The sequence below is a fragment of the Myotis yumanensis genome, unplaced genomic scaffold (assembly GCF_028538775.1).
Source record: "Myotis yumanensis isolate MYYU_CA2020_CCGP unplaced genomic scaffold, mMyoYum1.0.hap1 SCAF_2, whole genome shotgun sequence".
NCBI lineage: Eukaryota > Metazoa > Chordata > Mammalia > Chiroptera > Vespertilionidae > Myotis > Myotis yumanensis.
This window is the reverse complement of record NW_027223753.1, coordinates 39726825-39744723: the sequence shown is the minus strand read 5'-3', so window position 1 is coordinate 39744723 and position 17899 is coordinate 39726825. Positions and strand designations below refer to the sequence as shown.

Genomic DNA, 17899 nt, shown 5'->3' with positions numbered 1-17899 from the left:
AGGCCCGGTGTGCGAAATTCATGCACTTGCGGGGCGGCGGGGGGGGGGATCTCCTTAGCCCAGCCTGCACCCTCTCCAATCCGGGACCGCTGGCTCCTAATCACTCACCTGCCTGCTGGACTGGTCGCCCCCAACTGTCCCCCCCATGCTGGCCTGGTCACCCCTAACTGCTCCCCCCCTCCCAGGCGTCAGCCTGGTCACTCCTCAAGGCCCTACTGCCGGCCTGGTCACCCCACGCAACCTGCTGTTCAGACATTTGGTCATACCTCACTAACCCCCTGCTGACCTGGTCATAGGCAACCATCTTGTGAGGGTGTGAGGGTTAATTTGCATATTATCTATTATATAGGATTGGAAATGAGTACTTGCATATTTATCCTTGTACCTCTAGCACTTGAATTGGGAAATTAGGGCATAGTGAAGAGATGGAGTCCACCAGTAATAGGCTAACTTTAAAGAATTTCTTTCAATCTAAGTCGATCAAGAATTCATAGGACAATCAACTTTTTACATCCTATATAATAAAAGCCTAATGAGCAAATCAACCAAAAGACGGAATGGCCAGTGGAACACCAGTCGTTATATGTGCACTGACCACCAGGGGGCAGACACTCAACGCAGGAGTTGCCCCCAGCCCACAAGCCCCAGGCCAGCCAAGGCAGTGCCAGTGGGGGGCCTCCCCCCGATCGCCCCACCAGTCTCCCCACAGATCGGCCCTATTGCCGGCCAGGCCTGGGGACACTACCCATGCATGAATTTCATGCATGGGGCCTCTAGTAATCATATAAGATGGATCATTTACATGGAGTCAGGAAAAGTTTTCCAGTACAGGAGTCATTATTTAAAACTGCTAGTGAAAGCATTAGCATTGAGGCCAAAGATAAAAGATTTGAAAAAATGTTCACAGATATCCTCACTCCAGATGAACAGCAGAATCTGCCAGAAACACTCCCAAAGCATCTTAAACCATGCCCCTCTGATCTCTTTCCAACTCTGGTCCTTATGTGTCTATTTTCTTTCTGTGTTTATCTTATTCTACATACTTCGTGTCCATCCTCAAACTTCTGTCTTTTCCTATCTTCAAACATCTCCCTTTTCATCCCCATTAATCGTCCTTATTAAATATATTTACTGAATATAATTTTATGTTCCATATAACTTCTCTCTAAAGAACAATTGTGAAATGACTTTAAAACAAAATGAGAAAGTTTCTTATTTAGGCCTTTAGGTTTTCATTTTAGTTACCCTAGAGATTACAACATGCATCCCAGTCTTATTAGAATCTAATATAAATTAATATTTTTTATAATTTCCTAGACATTACAAGGATGCTAACACTCTTTAACTCTACTTTTCCTCTCCCACTTTTTCTGTTGTATTTTATTTCTATATATATTTTAAGTACTTTATTTTCTTTTTTTGTTATTGTTAGATAGAAAGGGAGAGAAACATCGAAGTGAGAGAGAAGCATCAATAGGCTGCCTCCCTCATGCACCCTGACCTGGGTGGGAAAGAACTTGCAAACTGGGTATGTGACCTGACTGGGAATTGAACCGGCCACCTTTTAGTGTACAGAATGATGTCCCAACTAGCTGAGCCTCTCCAGCCAGGGCTACATATATTTTAAATCTCATAAGACTATTATTTTGTATAATTAATATCTTTCTGCCTGAAGAATTTCCTTGGATGTTCCCTTTACTTTAGGTCTGCTGGTGATGGTACATTCTCTCAATATACTAGTACTAGAGGCCCAGTGCACGAAATTCATGCACTGATAGGGTCTCCAGTGGTTGCCGGCCGGGTACTCCATCCCTTCCCCGGCCACCTGGCCCCTCCCTCCCCGCTCCCCCCCCCCCCCCCCCCCCCGCTGCTGCCGCTGGCCGCTGCCTGTGGGGCCCGATCACCCCACCTATCGCCCCACCACCTCCTGGCTCCCAGGTGCTAAGGGAGCAGGGTGGCTGCCCCACCCCCTGCTGCAGCTGCTGTTCACCCTGCAATCGGATCAGTGGGGCACTGGGCCCCTGCCCAGCTCCCTCAGTGCCTGGGAGCCTGGCGGCGGTGGGGCAATCAGCCCCCACCCAGTGACCAGTGGCTCGCACCTGCCTTGGCCCGGTGCCGCCCACTCACCTGCTCCACCATCCCACCCCGGTCCTGCTCTCATCAGGGCCTGCAGTGTCTTCACTGCTGCCTGCTGCCAGTGCTACGTGGCCAACGCCTGCCATGTTCTGTGCTGTCCCCTGGTGGTCAGCGCACATCATAGCAACCAGTCGAACTCCCAGCAGAACTCCCAGTAGAGGGGACAATTTGCATATTAGGCTTTTATTATATAGGATGCTTCACTGAAAATGTATTTGCCTTCATTTTTAAAGTATATTTTTGTTGGGTACTTTAGTTTGGCTCAGTTTGGCTCAGTGGATAGAGCATCGGCCTGGGGACGAAAAGGTCCCAGGTTCGAATCCAATCAAGGGCACCTATCTTGACTGCAGGCTCCTCTGGCCCGGGGCCCTGGTCAGAGCTCGTGCAGGAGGCAACCAATTGATGTGTTTCTCTCACATAGATGTTTCTCTCTGTCTTTCCCTCTCTCTTCCACTCTCCCTAAAAATCAATGGAAAAATATCCTCAAGTGAGGATTAACAAAAAAATAAAATAAAAATAAAGATAACATTACATTGTTCCCTCACTTTCTGTTCTTGTGCAGAAAGTCAGCTTATTGTTGTTCCTTTGAAGACAATATAATATACATCTTCCATGCTCTGACTGCCATAAGATTTTCTTTTAACAATTTCTCCCATCCCTGCAGAGACAGATGCAATCCACTCCAGTATCGGAAAGCCTCAAGCAAAAAAAACTGGTTTTGAGCAGTTTTCCAATGATGTACCTAGAAATGGGTTTCTTATATTTATTCTGCTTGGAATTCATAGAGCTTCAGAATCTGTGGCTTGATTTGTTTAATTAGTTTTGGAAAATATTCTGCCTTTATCTCTTCAAATATTGCTTCTGTCCCATTCAGTCTCTCCTCCCCTTCGGGAACTGTATAGTAACTACTTTGTATGGTTATCAATGTCTTGGGTTCAAAATGACATTCACATTCATAGAACACAATAGGCAGTAATCTAACACCAATTTTACTTAGCTTTTTAGAAGGATTTGGGAATGTAAACACAGCATATCAACATGGTAGAATCAAATACATCTTTGTCAGGAGTCCTTAAAATATCCAGTTGCTGCTTCCTGGACCTTTCATCACACAGAGCAGACCAGGTTGTGGGGACTAAAACCCATATGCATGAATAAAATGTACTCCAGTAACCATTTAACAGCCCATTCATATAACTTCTAAGCCCCTCACAAGGGGTGCACTGAGTTAGGAGAGACATCATAAGGGAAGCTGGAGGTCTCTTTCCCTACAAATTTTATACTGACAAAAAAAAAAAAAAAAAGCAGTGGTAATGTAGTCCCTTAAGTATTAACAAGTCTCTTCATAATCCTCCCAGTCCATAATCCTCCCGATCATTTTCACAACACCAGTATTTACTATTGTTTGATAACAGAAGTAAAAACAAAACAAAATAAAACAAAAAAAGCAAACCACATTTATCTTGGTAGGTGCTGGGAGAAACTGTGTTTAAACTTGAAGTCATCTTTCCATTGGGGAAGGGGGGAATTAAGCCTGCAATTAACTTTTTCTCTACAGGTTCCAATAATATATATGTTAGACTTTTCACTGTATTCCCATATGTCTCTTATACTTTCTTTCCATCAGTTTTGCTATCTATGCCTCAGTCTGGATACTTTCTTATAACTTATCTTCGAGTTCACTAATCTTCTCTTCAACATAGTACTAACTCAATTATTTTACTTTTCTGTTATAAAAATCCTTTATTTTTTTATAGATTCCACTTCTGTGCTAAAATTCTCCATCTTGAACATATTATTCAAAGTTATTTTAAACTCCATGTCTGATAACTTTATATGTATCTTATCTACTAGTATGAGTTTGTTTCTATTGTCTTGGCCTTATCTACTGGAATGCTGAATATTGTGTGTGAAAAAACTGTAGAGGCAGCAGCTGATTTAATTTTCCTCCAGAAAATAAATATGAGGCAGATCATCTTAATAGGATTAATCTGATTCTAGGAAGAGTATGTCTTTAGGGAATTGTAACCAAAATCCAACTGTTTACCAGGGACTCTTCTTGATAAGCTGAAAACTCTGTTTTAAGTCCCCAGGACTTAAACTCTGCTTAGCTTTTCTGCCTTTTAGCCACTGCTCTCTGTTTAGACTCTTACATTTACTATTATTACAAATTAGCAAATAACTCAAAAGTCAAATAAAATGTTAGGCTCATTTTTCTTCTTCTGACCACTGAAGTCCCTGCTGCCTTCAAACAGATGTTTAAATTTTCTCCAGATTTTCTAAATGTTCATGATTAAGGTTAATTTCATATAAATTAAAAGTCATAGACAGGTATGAAAGTCAATTACACTGGAAAAAATGTATGCACAATAATGGGCAATTTACTATACTTTTTAAATAGAGTCAATGACTGAGATTCCCTTCAGGATGACACCTAACTTCTTTGGAAACAGTTGTTCAGCAGCGATAAGCCATTCAGAGCATAATTCTTCATCTTATCCACAAAGCTACTATAATATAAGTCTAATTTCTTGCTGAAATCAAGTTCATAGCATATAACTGTTATACTGCCTAACTGTGAACTAGTAGAGCACTAAAGGGACCTTTTTAGTGCACCTGAGTAAAAGGTGGATTAACCATATCACAGTTGACTTAGAATTCAAATGTCAGGCAAGAATAACTTAAGTAAATTCTGTGATGATTAGTTTCCAACTAGTAAATCACGTTTTGTAATATCATTTTTAACACTTGTGGAAATGTATGTTTAAAATCCAATATGACTAAACATAGTAAATGCTTAATATATAGTCTATTATTTCATTAACTGAGTCTGGGAACTGAAGTCAATTATAGAATACCATACAATATCAAGTTATACTCAAACACATTAAGAAAGAAAATAAAATTAACTAATAAGGTATTTATCAAATAAAGTAGAAACTAGAAAAAGTATATGGTGTATTTAAAATATTTTATTGCACTAATTTCAATTATAATAGCTAGATAACTACCTTATAATTAATTTGTAATTTAGAAATGCAGAGATGTAAAATGAAAACATATTGCTCATAGTACTGCTAATAGTATGGAGGAAAAAGGATTATGAAAAAAAGTATTTCAATAAAATGATACATTGGCATTCAGGATAAGTCAACTTATAGCACGATCTGATAATTATTTTTAACTATACAAAAGGTTTTAAAACTCTAAGGGCAAATAATTATTAATACTTTGAAAACAAAGGCATCACCAAAAGAAATACAGTAAAATGTTTCAGAGGCAAACACTGTTAAACATAAGACACCACTTAAGCAAAAATACTGTTCCTGAGAAGGGGTGAAGATGGTTTCTATTATTAGCAGAGATAAGAGCTGCCTGAAATTCTTTCCTGAATAACACCATACTAAAAATAAAGTGGTTCACAACACTTCAAAATAAACACATTGCTTCGCATATGCATTTCTATCACTGATAGGTAAAACTATATTCAATCAGATTCAAGGTGCTTTCTCATATTTGCATCTAATAAATATACTAGGGAGATTTGCTCTCATTTTTATAATACATTCAATAATTTTGAGATTTTGTTCCACCCACTTACTCATTAGCTCTTGAAGGACTTAAGATTAGATCTTCTGCTAAATCAAATTAAATGATCTGCTTCCCTTTAAAATATTAAGTACTTTCTCTACAAGTATTTTTCTACTAAGAAAACAACAGGAATCTCAGAAAAATAGGACAGTGTTATCATTACAAAGCAATATTACCAAATGCTTTAAGGAAAGCTAACATGGCTCACATGATAGGTGAATATTTTGGTGTGTTCTAAAAACAAACAAAAAAATAGATAAAGCAGTGCTGTGTTAGCATGGAAAAGGGAGAAAGTCCAAAGAAGTGAGGTAATTACCTCAGTATATGATTAAACTACAACAATCCTTTCTAATTTACATCGATCTGTTAGGACAAAGTTTGTAGGAAGGCATTTTTAGCTCAATCTATATTTTCTGTAGTTTTTAAAAATGAATTTTATTTATTACTAGTGGCCTGGTGCAAGAAATTCATGCACGGGGGGGGGGGGGGGGGGCGGGGGGGAGGCGGTGTCCCTCAGCCCGGCCAGCACCCTCTCCAATCTGGGACCCCTCCGGCCTAAACCGGCAGTCAGATATCCCTCTTGCAATCTGGGACCGCTGGTTCCTAACTGCTCACCTGCCTGCCTGCCTGATTGCCCCTAATCACTCTGCCTGCTGGCCTGCTCACCCCCAACCTCCCCCTTCGTCGGCCTGATCACCCCCAACTTCCCTCCCCTGCCAGCCCCATGGCCCCCAACTGCCCTCCCCTGCCAGCCTCATGGTCCCAACTGCCCTCCCCGGCCGGCCTGATCACCCCCAACTTCCCTCCCCTGCCAGCCTCATGGCCCCCAACTTCCCTCCCCTGCCAGCCTCATGGCCCCCAACTGCCCTTCCCGGCCGGCCTCATGGCCCCCAACTGCCCTCCCCTGCTGGCCTGATCACCCCCAACTGCCCTCCCCAGCCAGCCTCATGGCCCCCTACTGCGCCCCCCTCCCCCCACCGGCCTGGTCGCCCCTCACTGCCCCACTCAGCCAGCCTGGTAGCCCCTCACGGCCCCCCCGGCCAGCCTGGTGGCCCCACACAGCCTGCTGTTCAGTCGTTTGGTCGTCCCTCACTAACCCCCCTGCCGGCCTGGTCGCCCCACGCAGCCTGTTCGGTCGTCTGTTCGGTTGTTTCAGATGTGACAGTTGCTTAGGCTTTTATTATATAGATTTTGGTTCTACTTTAAGGAGATATAGCCTTAAAAATGACCCATGCATGCAAACTGCCAGCCTCTGCTCACACTTTCCTCCCTTGGTGAGTTCTATGACTGCCACCAGGAAATCCGGAATGTGTATGTTACAGTGTTGTATACATGCATTGCAAGTGGTGTACAGGAGAGGGTGATGAGTAAGCAGCACCTAGAGAATTAGAGTTTTCTGTACATATTTGAATGAAATATGAAAGAAGACCTGGGAAAAACAAAGCAAAAGATGGTAAACTCTTCTTCCCATCAAACTCATCAAACAAATTCTTGGTCTCAGAATCAGATCACAGATTATTCTCATCACTCAGCCAATAATGAGTTTAAGTACACAACAGACCCTAACGTACAAAAAAGTACCTCAGAGTTAAGTACTTTTGAGTATTTCCTACATTTTCTCATGTACTTCGGACAACTGTGTAAGGGGACATATGGTATTATTCTCTTTCTTATAGATCAAGTGACTTTGACGTAAGGCCACACTGCTGGTTTACAACATAGCTAAAGTTCCACACCAGGTCCTCCAAATCCAGTATTTTCTCTGTACTATATAACATGCTGCCTTTGTGGACTTACTCTGAATCTATTCACATTTATAACATTGTTTCCTTTTGAGAGTCAGTCAACTGATCTCACAAAACGAACAAAGTTCATTCAGAAGTTAGGAACAAATTTACCTACGTCGAAACAATATAAATGATATAACAGCAAAACAAAAAATCTAAATAGCACATCATTTACCTAATTATTTAAGGGATACGACTGAATTGATTTTGAGTCAAAAACTAATCTTCCAGTATTTGAGAAAAAATATGGCTTCATTATTTGAACTATTTCAAAACTAAAATCAGTTCAGCTAATAATTTATATGAACGCTCACCATTATTTCCATTTTATTCTTATTTTATTCATGTTCCATATCTGTGAGAAAACAAATTAGATGACTTACCCAAAATGGATACTGCATTTTAATATAAGCACTAATAATTAAGTATCATACAGCACAAATAAATTGGTCATAGAGAACCAAAAACTAGGGGCAGGTTGTTACAGCTCTGTTTCAAAGTTAAAATCAGAAAAGAAGGCAGAATTTCTAAACACAGCGAACACTTAACACTTCACAGAGAGTGCGAAATTTATTCACAAGAGCCATTTGTATGGCAATTTATCTTTTTAAAAAGCCATTTTATGTACCTCAACTAATTTAATCCTCATAAAAACTCTAGAAAGTAGGTAGGCCAAGTGTTGTTATGGCCATTTTACAAAAGAAGGAAACAGGCTCCAAGTAATTTAATGGTTTTCCCAAAGCAATAGTAATGCAATGGAATTAAAATCCAGGGCTAATTAATGTTTTCCAAAATCAATATTCTTTCTAGGATACCAAATCATTTTTACAAGTTCTCTTTAGTAAGATGACTAAAGATTACTGATAATCTTAGTCAAGGTTACTTTTATAGGTAAAAAACCTGAAATACCTAATCTTTCTAACAAATTTAGGATAGAATTCAGCATATTCATCACATAAGAAATGGAATGGACTGAGGTATAAGAGTAAAAGTTGGGAATATAAAAATACACATTTTAAGTAGACATATGAAGTTTCAAAAAATCTTTCATTCTCCCTAAATATGAACTAAAATAAAGACATTTAAATCTATTTTCTCGATCCTTGATAAATATCTAAGAACATGTAAAATTATATACTTGTAGGTTTGAAACTCACAAGATAACATACTATGTATGCATTTTGACTGTGCATTCCATATAGCACAGACTCAGAGTCAGGGAGCCCTGAATTTAATTGCCCATTCTGCCACTTACTAGCAATGTAACCTTGGATAAACTCACTTACTGTAAGTATCTGACCTTCAATTCTTCCTGTGTAAAATGGAGATAATACCAAACTCAGAGAATTACTCTATAGTACTTAGAATATAGTAAAAACTAAACGTGTAACTTTTATCACTAAAGTGTCACAAACGTATTTTTTCTTTTGTTCTACATTACATGTGTATTTCAGCCCTGGTCTTCAGTAATTCAAATTTCCATTAAACCAGAAGGAAAGAAATTAAACATAACCATTTTTTAAATTAAATCTTTTTAAACATCAGTTTAATGATCAAGTTGTAAAGGCCCTGACAGACTGACTGCCCGTTATAGTATTCTCTTTTAGGAGAAGAAAACAAGGTCCAAAGAAGCTACATGTATTGTTCAGGCCTTGACACTACATGGGAGTCATCAACAACCCCAGCAAGGGCCCAAAATACCACAGGACAACATTCAGGTCCAACAACTGACCAGGTAGTTGTCTGGAATTCAATTTACATTTGAGACATGTATTCATTCACATTTTTTAAACGGCGACATTGCACCCTGGCTGGTGTGGCTTTGTTGGCTGGGTGCCGTCCCATGCACCAGGAAGCTGCTGGTTTGATTCCTGGTCAGGGCACATGCCTGGATGCATGAAGCAGCAGATCAATGTTGTGCTCTTACAATGATTTTTCTCTACCTCCCTGCCCCTCCCTCTTTCTCTACACATCAATAAACTACTGGTTGGTGTGTGTTTTTTTAAAGGTAACACTGCTTGTTAAAAAAAATCTCAATGAAAGTTCCATGTGCTCATCTTTTTAGTTACCTCAAAAATAGGTGGGGAATTAGTAAAACATTTACTTAAATTCTTGAAAGCCAAATCTGTGGGCCATTCAAGTAATGAGAAAGTAATCCTTGATGTAACTTTGCTGGCTAGAAAGAATCTTAGTGTGCTTGCAAAGTATCCCTTGGTGTCTAATAAAGAGTAATTATTTCAAAAACCAAATCAGTCCGCACCTTGAAAATGCAGGCTTCTTTTAAAATAAACAATATTTTTACATTGCAAATGCATTTTTTTCTTCAGGTACTCTTTGTATAACACAAATAACAGATCTATTCTTTTAAGATTTCTATCACCTTTACTAATTTATATAAGAACTGAACAAGTCTACAAGAGCTCTCAAACAGCAGTTCCACCCTATACTGGGAAGAATAAGAACTGAAATGATCAATATGGAAAACAAATTTAAGTAAAAAGTATTGCTGTTAAACTCTGTCAGCCCACATAATGTTTCCATAAGTAATCTTACAACAGAATAATGAAGTAGAAAATTCAACTAAGAACATTTTAAATAAGGCTTTAGTTATTTATCAACAAGTAGAAAAGAATTTCCATGTACTTTTAAAAAATAACTTGAAACTAGTGCTACTAAATAAAGACTTTGCCATTTCCAAAATCTATAATTAACATGACAATAACGAGAGAAGGCACATAAGATATTCCTCAATTTCCATGTTTCTATAGCCATATAAAACTAAATCTATTAATTTTTTAGTAGAAATTAAGCGTACAAAGTCTAAATCTATGACAATAAAAAAATGCATGGGTGTTCAACAAAAGGTGCTGGACAATTGGATATACACATTCAAAAAATTGACCTTAGACCCTCATTTTGTTCCATATTCAAAAATTAACTCAAATGGGTCATAGATATAAATGTAAGAGCTAAAACAATAAAACATGTAGACGACAACATAAAAGAAAATCCTTGAGACCTAAAGCAACAATTTGTTAGATATAACACCAAAAGTATGGTCCATAACAGAAAAATAATCGATAAATTATACTTCATGTAAATTCAAAACTTTTATACTTCAAAAGATACCATTAAGAAAATGAATCATCAAACAACAGACTCGGGAAAAATATTTGCAAAACGTATTCAATATGGGACTTGCATCCAGAATTTATAAAATATTCTTATAACTCAACTTAAGTGATGGCATCCAATACAATAAAAAATAATAAGTAAACATTGGAGCAGACATCTTATCCAAGAAGACATACAAATGGCTAATAAGTACATGAAAGGTGTTCAACATCAGTGGTCATTGGGGAAATGTAAATTAAAGCCACAATGAGATACCATTTCACACCCATTAGAATGGCTATAAGACAGTCAATAACAAATGTGGATGTGGCAAAATGAGAACACTCATACGCTGTTGAAGGGACTGTAAAATAGTACTACTACTTTGGAAAACAGTTTGCAGTATCTCAAAAAGCTCAACATAAAACTATGATATGACCCAGCAATTCTATTCCTAGTTATCTACCAAAGATACTATGAAAACATATGTCCACACAAAGACTTGCATGTGAATGCTTGTAGTGGCATTATTTGTAATAACCTGAAACTGAAAACAATGTCCATCATCTGGTGAAGGTATAGACAGACTGACATACCTACATTGGAATATTGTTCAGCAATAAAAAGGAACAAACTACTGGCACACGTTATGCCAGGCATGAATCTCAAAAATATTATTAAAGAAGCCAGATATGAGAGACTCTATATTGAATGATCCCATTTATAAGTGTCCAAAGAAAGAAAATTTATAGACAGAAAATATATTATTGGTTTTCTGGGGCTGAGGGTAGGAATGAGAATCTATAATAATAAAAGCATAATATGCTAATTAGACTGGACATCCTTCCAGACAACCTTCCGGACCAAACCAGGGCTGCGAGGGAAGCCCGGGTCCTGGGTGCCTGCCAGCAGCCAGAGGGAAGTCCGGGTCCCAGGTGCCAGAGGGAAGCCAGTGCTGGCAGCCAGTGGAAGGAAGGCCTACTCTTGCACATATTTCATGCATCAGGCCTCTAGTTAACTATAAATGGGCATGAGGGATCCTACTGTGGTGATGAAAATCTTCTAAAATTGATTTATGAAAGTTGAACCACTTGGTAAAGTTACTAAATATCACTGACTTGTACACTTGAAATGAGTGAATTTTATGACATGTAAAATATACCTCAATAAAGTTGTTTTTAACAATGTATGTGCTTTTGTTTCTTGTCCCTTGAATTAAATGAATGACTTTAAATTGGAGCAACTTCTATAATTTTTATTAAACAAACAACTGTACTGCCCTAACCGGTTTGACTCAGTGGATAGAATGTCGGCCTGCGGACTGAAAGGTCCCAGGTTCGATTCCGGTCAAGGGCATGTACCTTGGTTGCGGACACAACCCCAGTAGGAGGTGTGCAGGAGGGAGCTGATTGATGTTCCTCTCTCATGGATGTTTGTAACTCTCTATCCCTCTCCCTTCCTCTCTGTAAAAAAATCAATAAATATATATTTTTTAAAATACTTAAAAAAAACACACAATTGTACTAATTCTAACCTCGGCTGGGAAAACCACAATACAGAGGCTCTAACACAGTATTAGGAACATCACTCCGAATGGTTGCTCACTGGCCAGAGGCCCTCCAGGAAGAGGATTTCTCATAAATCAAAGTACCTTACATTGGTTTATATTTTAAGAAGCCAGTGCCTGGAAGCAGCTCGAGTATTATATACAAGAGGTTTAAGTTGTGCTTTGGCAATGGGCCAATTGATTAGATGGGTGGTTTAGTCTACATTCAGATTACAGTTAAAGAATGTTTTAAAATAAACAAAAATTTTAACACAATTTGGAAGAAAGAGGGTAACTTATATACCCTGTACATGTCCAGCTATCGAAGGCACCATTTGTTTGAGTAACAACTTCATAATGTTGAAACACAATAGGCCTCAATGATCTTTAATGACATTTCAAGCATTAATCCAATCCCATGGATCTTCCTACATTCATTCTAAATATATTCTCCTCGCTATCCACCCTATTTCTGAGGTCTTTCAAAAATAACCTAGAACTTCACAGCCCTCATGGGACTCTAAAGAATTTTACAAACTTTTTATGTCTTTATACAAATACCGCCTTGTCTGCGAGGCCTTGCCTGACACCTTATTGAAAACTGCCAGCCTCACAGAACTCCCTGGCCTCCCTTGCCTGGTGCATTTTTCTCTGATACATATAGTGAGTACTGTTTCTCTTCCCCTACTGGGAGTATAAATTCCACAAAAGGGGGGCTTTTTATCTGGTTTTGTTCCTTGCTGTATCTCCATTGCCTACAACAGTGCCTAACATAGTGTAGGTGTTCAGTAAGTGTTTTTAAACAAATGAAAGGGTATCAGATATATGAAATAAAAGCTGATCCTTGCCACAAATATACAATGAGTTCATTCTATTTAACAAACTTAAGATTAAAATATGAATTTTAAAGAATAGAAGCCTCAGAATAGTCTCCAGACTGCCTAGCCAACATTTCTATAGCAAAAACAAAAAGAAGTGGGGGGGGAGCCAACGTTTTACTTATAATTCTGGATTTGCAACAATCAAATGGAGAGTATTTTTAATAAGCTGGCTCGAGTTCTGGGGAGAGGGAAAATTAATTAAATCCCATGTGACTTTTGTTAACAACACAAAAAGTAAAGTTTAATACTTAACTAGGAAGAAGTAAAAAATTTCTAAAGCGGCCTGTTTTCCTCCACCGAAAGTGGGATTCCATCACCAACAAAAACAGACCTCAGTAGAATCTGCTTTAGCAGCTCTGGCCTCCGAGGCCCACACCCCACGAGAGGCGACACCAAGGAACCTTTTTTCTCCCTCCATCCCCGAACCCCACCCCACCCCACCCACCCCCCAGACCATTTCACACACGCCAACCAACCTTCAGACTCCGCAGTTCCAATCAACCCCTGACCCAAGGCAGCAGGATCCCAGCCTTTCCCACGCCCAGCCCCTCCACATCCCCTCCATGGTCAGCCCACCAGCCAGCCCACCAGCCAGCCCACCAGCCAGCCCACCCCACCTCCCAGCCCCTCCACATCCCCTCCATGGTCAGCCCACCAGCCAGCCCTCCCCACCTCCCAGCCCCTCCACAGTCAGCCCAGCAGCCAGCTCTCCCCACCTCCCAGCCCCTCCACATCCCCTCCATGGTCAGCCCAGCAGCCAGCTCTCCCCACCTCCCAGCCCCTCCACAGTCAGCCCAGCAGCCAGCCCTCCCCACCTCCCAGCCCCTCCACAGTCAGCCCAGCAGCCAGCCCTCCCCACCTCCCAGCCCCTCCACAGTCAGCCCAGCAGCCAGCTCTCCCCACCTCCCAGCCCCTCCACATCCCCTCCATGGTCAGCCCACCAGTCAGCCCAGCAGCCAGCCCTCCCCACCTCCCAGCCCCTCCACAGTCAGCCCAGCAGCCAGCCCTCCCCACCTCCCAGCCCCTCCACAGTCAGCCCAGCAGCCCGAGTCGCGCAGCAGGAAAGAATGGGGTGGCAGGGACTCCAGCCTGGCCAGAGCTGGAGGACATTTTACACTCCATCCCGGGTCTGCCCCTTTCTGTGTGACCTTGGGCGTGCTCCTCAACCACCAGGGGTCCCCGTTTGGTCACCTGCAGGGCGAGGACAACACCTGCAGCAGCTGCCGTGGGGATCAATGAAACCGCATGTCAAGCACCCACAGGGACCGGGCACGAAGTGGGACCTCGAGATCACGCGGAAGGGGTGGCATCGCCAGCCCGCCCCTCCGGCCGCAGAGCCCGAGGGCACAGACCCAACGGGGCAGCTCCTGGCTTCGGGGACCCGGGCACAGGTCCGGGGGAAGCCGGTCCCGAACCCCCACCAGCGGCGGGGCGCTGCCCTGGCCCCACGACGCCGGCCCGCGCCCGCGCCTTCGTCCCCCCGCCCCAGCCCCGCTCCAGCCCCGCTCCAGCCGCCGCCCTCCCGGGCGCTCCACCTGCCCCAGGCCCGCGCCCGCCCGCCCGCCGCCCGCGGCTCCCGGCTCCCCGGCTCCGCGCTCCCCGGCCCCGGCGAGGAGGACCCCGGCGCGGCGCGGAGGGTACTCAACTCTTCACTTTGCCGAAGGTGCCGACGCCCAGCGTGTCGCCCAGCACGTAGTGGCCGATCTTCACCCGCCCGTCGTGCTTCTGCTTCTCAGCCATCTTCGGCGCGCAGCCTCGCTCAGCCGCCGCCGCCGCCACCGCGGGCTCCCGGAGCGGCGCCGCCTACCCACAGTGCAGCGGGCGGGGCGGGGGGTTGGGGGGGACGCGGAGACACGGGGGACGGGGGGCGCTCGGGGCGGGGCCGGGAGCGCCGGGGTGGGCGGGGCGGGGCAGGTGGCAAAGGCCAGCAGCCGCGGGCGGGGGCGGGGGCGGGGGGGGGCGGGGGGCGCGGAACCGGGCGGGAGGGGAGGGGGGAGGGAGGGAAGGGGGGAGGGCGGGGCCCGAGCGAGGGGCGGGGTGGGTCTGCGGCGGACAGGTGTGCGGGGGCGGGGTGCGGGGTGCGGGAAGGGCGCCCCTGTCCCTGGGGGAGGGCCGAGGGCGAGGGCGGGCGGTAGGGACCTATTTGGGGGACCCTGAAGGGGCTGGAAATGTGAGGTGAGGTCTGGGCCGCATCCTGGGGAGTGGACAGCGGTGGAAGGAGAACTTGGAGGAGAGAAGCAGGCCCAGTGGGGGAGCGGGTGTGAGCCTAGGTGAGGCCGGCAGGAAGCAGAGGGGAGGCTCCTCCAAGGGCAGGCGGAGGGCGCAGGGAGATTCTCTGATCTCGATCCGGCTGCATGTGTTCGAAACCGGGCACAGCCCATGGGGAAACGCTTTGCTCTCTTCAGTTGTCCGCCTCTACGGATATGATAGTCATCAATCACTTTGTCCTAAAGACGTAAGAACCCTGTCCCCTCGAGCTCCCAATTCTCATTTACACAAAGTTCTCCGATAAATCACAGCCACCGTGTTTGCTAATTGTATTTGCACACATGCTTCTATGAATGCATGGTGTGTAGACATACTTTGGGACAGAACTGCGCAGAGGTGGTGACAAAGGCAAAGGGAAACAATGTAGTGAACATAGAGAGTCAAATGCATATGGACAAAGAAATGGTGAAGAACAAGAGTGATCAATATAAGAACACACATTAAAGAATAAATGTGACAGCCCTAACTGGTTTGGCTCAGTGGATAGAGCATCAGCCTGCGGACTGAAGGGTCCCAGGTTCGATTCCGGTCAAGGTCATGTACCTTGGTTGCAGGCACATCCCCAGTAGGTGTGCAGGAGGATATGTTTCTATCTCTCTATCCCTCTCCCTTCCTCTCTGTAAAAAATCAATAAAAAAATATTTTTAAAAAAGAATAAATGTGACAAAGATAGAAGTGGGGGTAAAAAAGGGGGGCAGGGGAGGCGGACTAGAAGCATGATGCCCAGACACAGCATTAAAGACTGACACGAATTTAGTAATGAAGTGATTAGGTATCCCTTCTTCCTTCCTCCGTCCTTTCCTTCCATCCTTCCTTCCATATTGTCCTATTCTTTTGTTGCCTGTCTTTCAGGGCTTAAAAGTTATTTGCTGTTTATAAGAAATGTTTAAGGATTAGTTGAACATTTTTAATATTATGTATGACAGAATTTCAAGGTCACATTCCTCCAGCAAAAAAAGTCTCTTATCACACTGTTTATATGTAAAGAGAGAAATATATTGTACAAAAAGGATAAGATGTAACAAAAGTTTATTTTCTGAGAAGTAATAAGTGATAAAATGGCAAACATATATCCATTCTCATTTAGATACCAAAACAATCTGAGAGCTGATCACAGCTTATAAATTATAGATATCACAGCTGTTGAACAGAGGCTATTTTTGTTCATTCTTGAGATCATCTTACTTGCTGACAAGAAGTATCATTTCAGAATCACTCTACCTAGCTGGCAATTTAGGAGAAAATAGCCAGTTATTTTTGATACTGAACCTTCAGTTGGTTAAAGGTCACTCCTTCAGTATTCATTCAAGTGAGTGAGAAAACAAAATACCTATTCAGCTTTTGAGATGCACATATGTCTGTCTCTTGTTCTAAGATCCCATTAAAAGATGTTTAAAAGTCTGTTAGATTGCTTTCTTGATACTATGCAAAGAGAGACTATAAATAAATATTTTAACACATTCTTCACTGCCTTAACTATTCTTAAAATATAAAAGCCTAATATGTAAATTGTCCCTTCGACCGGGAGTTCTGCCAGGAGTTTGACTGCTTGCTATAATGTGCGCTGACCACCAGGGGGCGGCACGGACCATGGCAGGCGTTGGTGACAGGGTGCTGGCAGTGGGCGGCAGTGGAGGTGCTGAAGGCCCCAGTGGGCCCCGACAGGCCCCAATGAGAATGGGATGGTGGAGCAGGTGTGTGGGCAGCGCCAGGCCAAGGCTGGTGCAAGCCACTAGTCACTGGGCAGGGTCCGATGGCCCTACTGATCCGATCGCCCGACTGCCACCCAGCTCCCAGGCGCTGAGGGAGCCAGGCAGGGGCCCGATGCGCTGCCGATCTGATCGCAGGGCTCTCTTCAATCGTACGCCTCTACGTATATTATAGTCATCAATTAATTCAGCACCTGGAAGCGGGGCGGTGGTGGGGCGATTGGCAGGGCGATCAGGCTCTGCAGGCAGCAACCAGCAGCAGTGGCAGGGGGCAAGCAGCCGTGGGAAGGGAGGGAGTACCTGGCTGGCAGCTGGAAGCCCCTAGGGATCCTACCAGTGCACAAAATCTGTGCACTGGGTCTCTAGTTTGTTGATAATTACAACTAAGTTATTATCTATACTAATAAAAAGGTAATATGCTAATTAGACCATGTCAACCAGCCATCTTCCAGACATCTGACTTCCTTCTGGACAAAGCCATGGTGGTGGGGGCCGAGGCAGAGGCAGTTAGAGGCAATCAGGCCAGCAGGAGAGGGCAGTTGGGGGTGAGATCAGGCCGGCAGGGGGTTAGAGGCAATCAGGCAGGCAGGGGAGGGCAGTTGGGGGCAAGATCAAGCTGGCAGGAGAGGGCTGTTGGGGGTGATCAGACAGGCAGAGGCAGTTGGGGGCGAGATCAGGCCGGCAGGGGAGGGCAGTTAAGGACGATCAGGCAGGCAGGCAGAGGCAGTTAGGGGCAATCAGGCAGGCAGGCAGAGAGGTTAGGGGCAATCAGGCAGGTAGGCAATGGCAGTTAGGGGCAATCAGGCAGGCAGGCAGGTGAGCGTTTAGAAGCCAGCAGACCCAGATTGTGAGAGGGATGTCCGACAT

General features: G+C 43.7%; 1 protein-coding gene across 3 annotated transcripts in view; it reads right to left on the bottom strand.

Moving 5' to 3' along the window:
- The window catches only part of PRKAA2 (protein kinase AMP-activated catalytic subunit alpha 2), a 99758-nt gene extending 84914 nt beyond the window's left edge, over positions 1-14844 (bottom strand). For all 3 annotated transcript variants that reach the window (XM_070405216.1, XM_070405217.1, XM_070405215.1), the window contains exon 1: positions 14702-14844. In XM_070405216.1, the coding sequence (XP_070261317.1) occupies positions 14702-14795 (94 nt within the window). In that variant the 5' untranslated portion in view covers positions 14796-14844. The remainder of the gene's footprint in view (positions 1-14701) is intronic.
- Positions 14845-17899: the final 3055 nt, after the last annotated feature.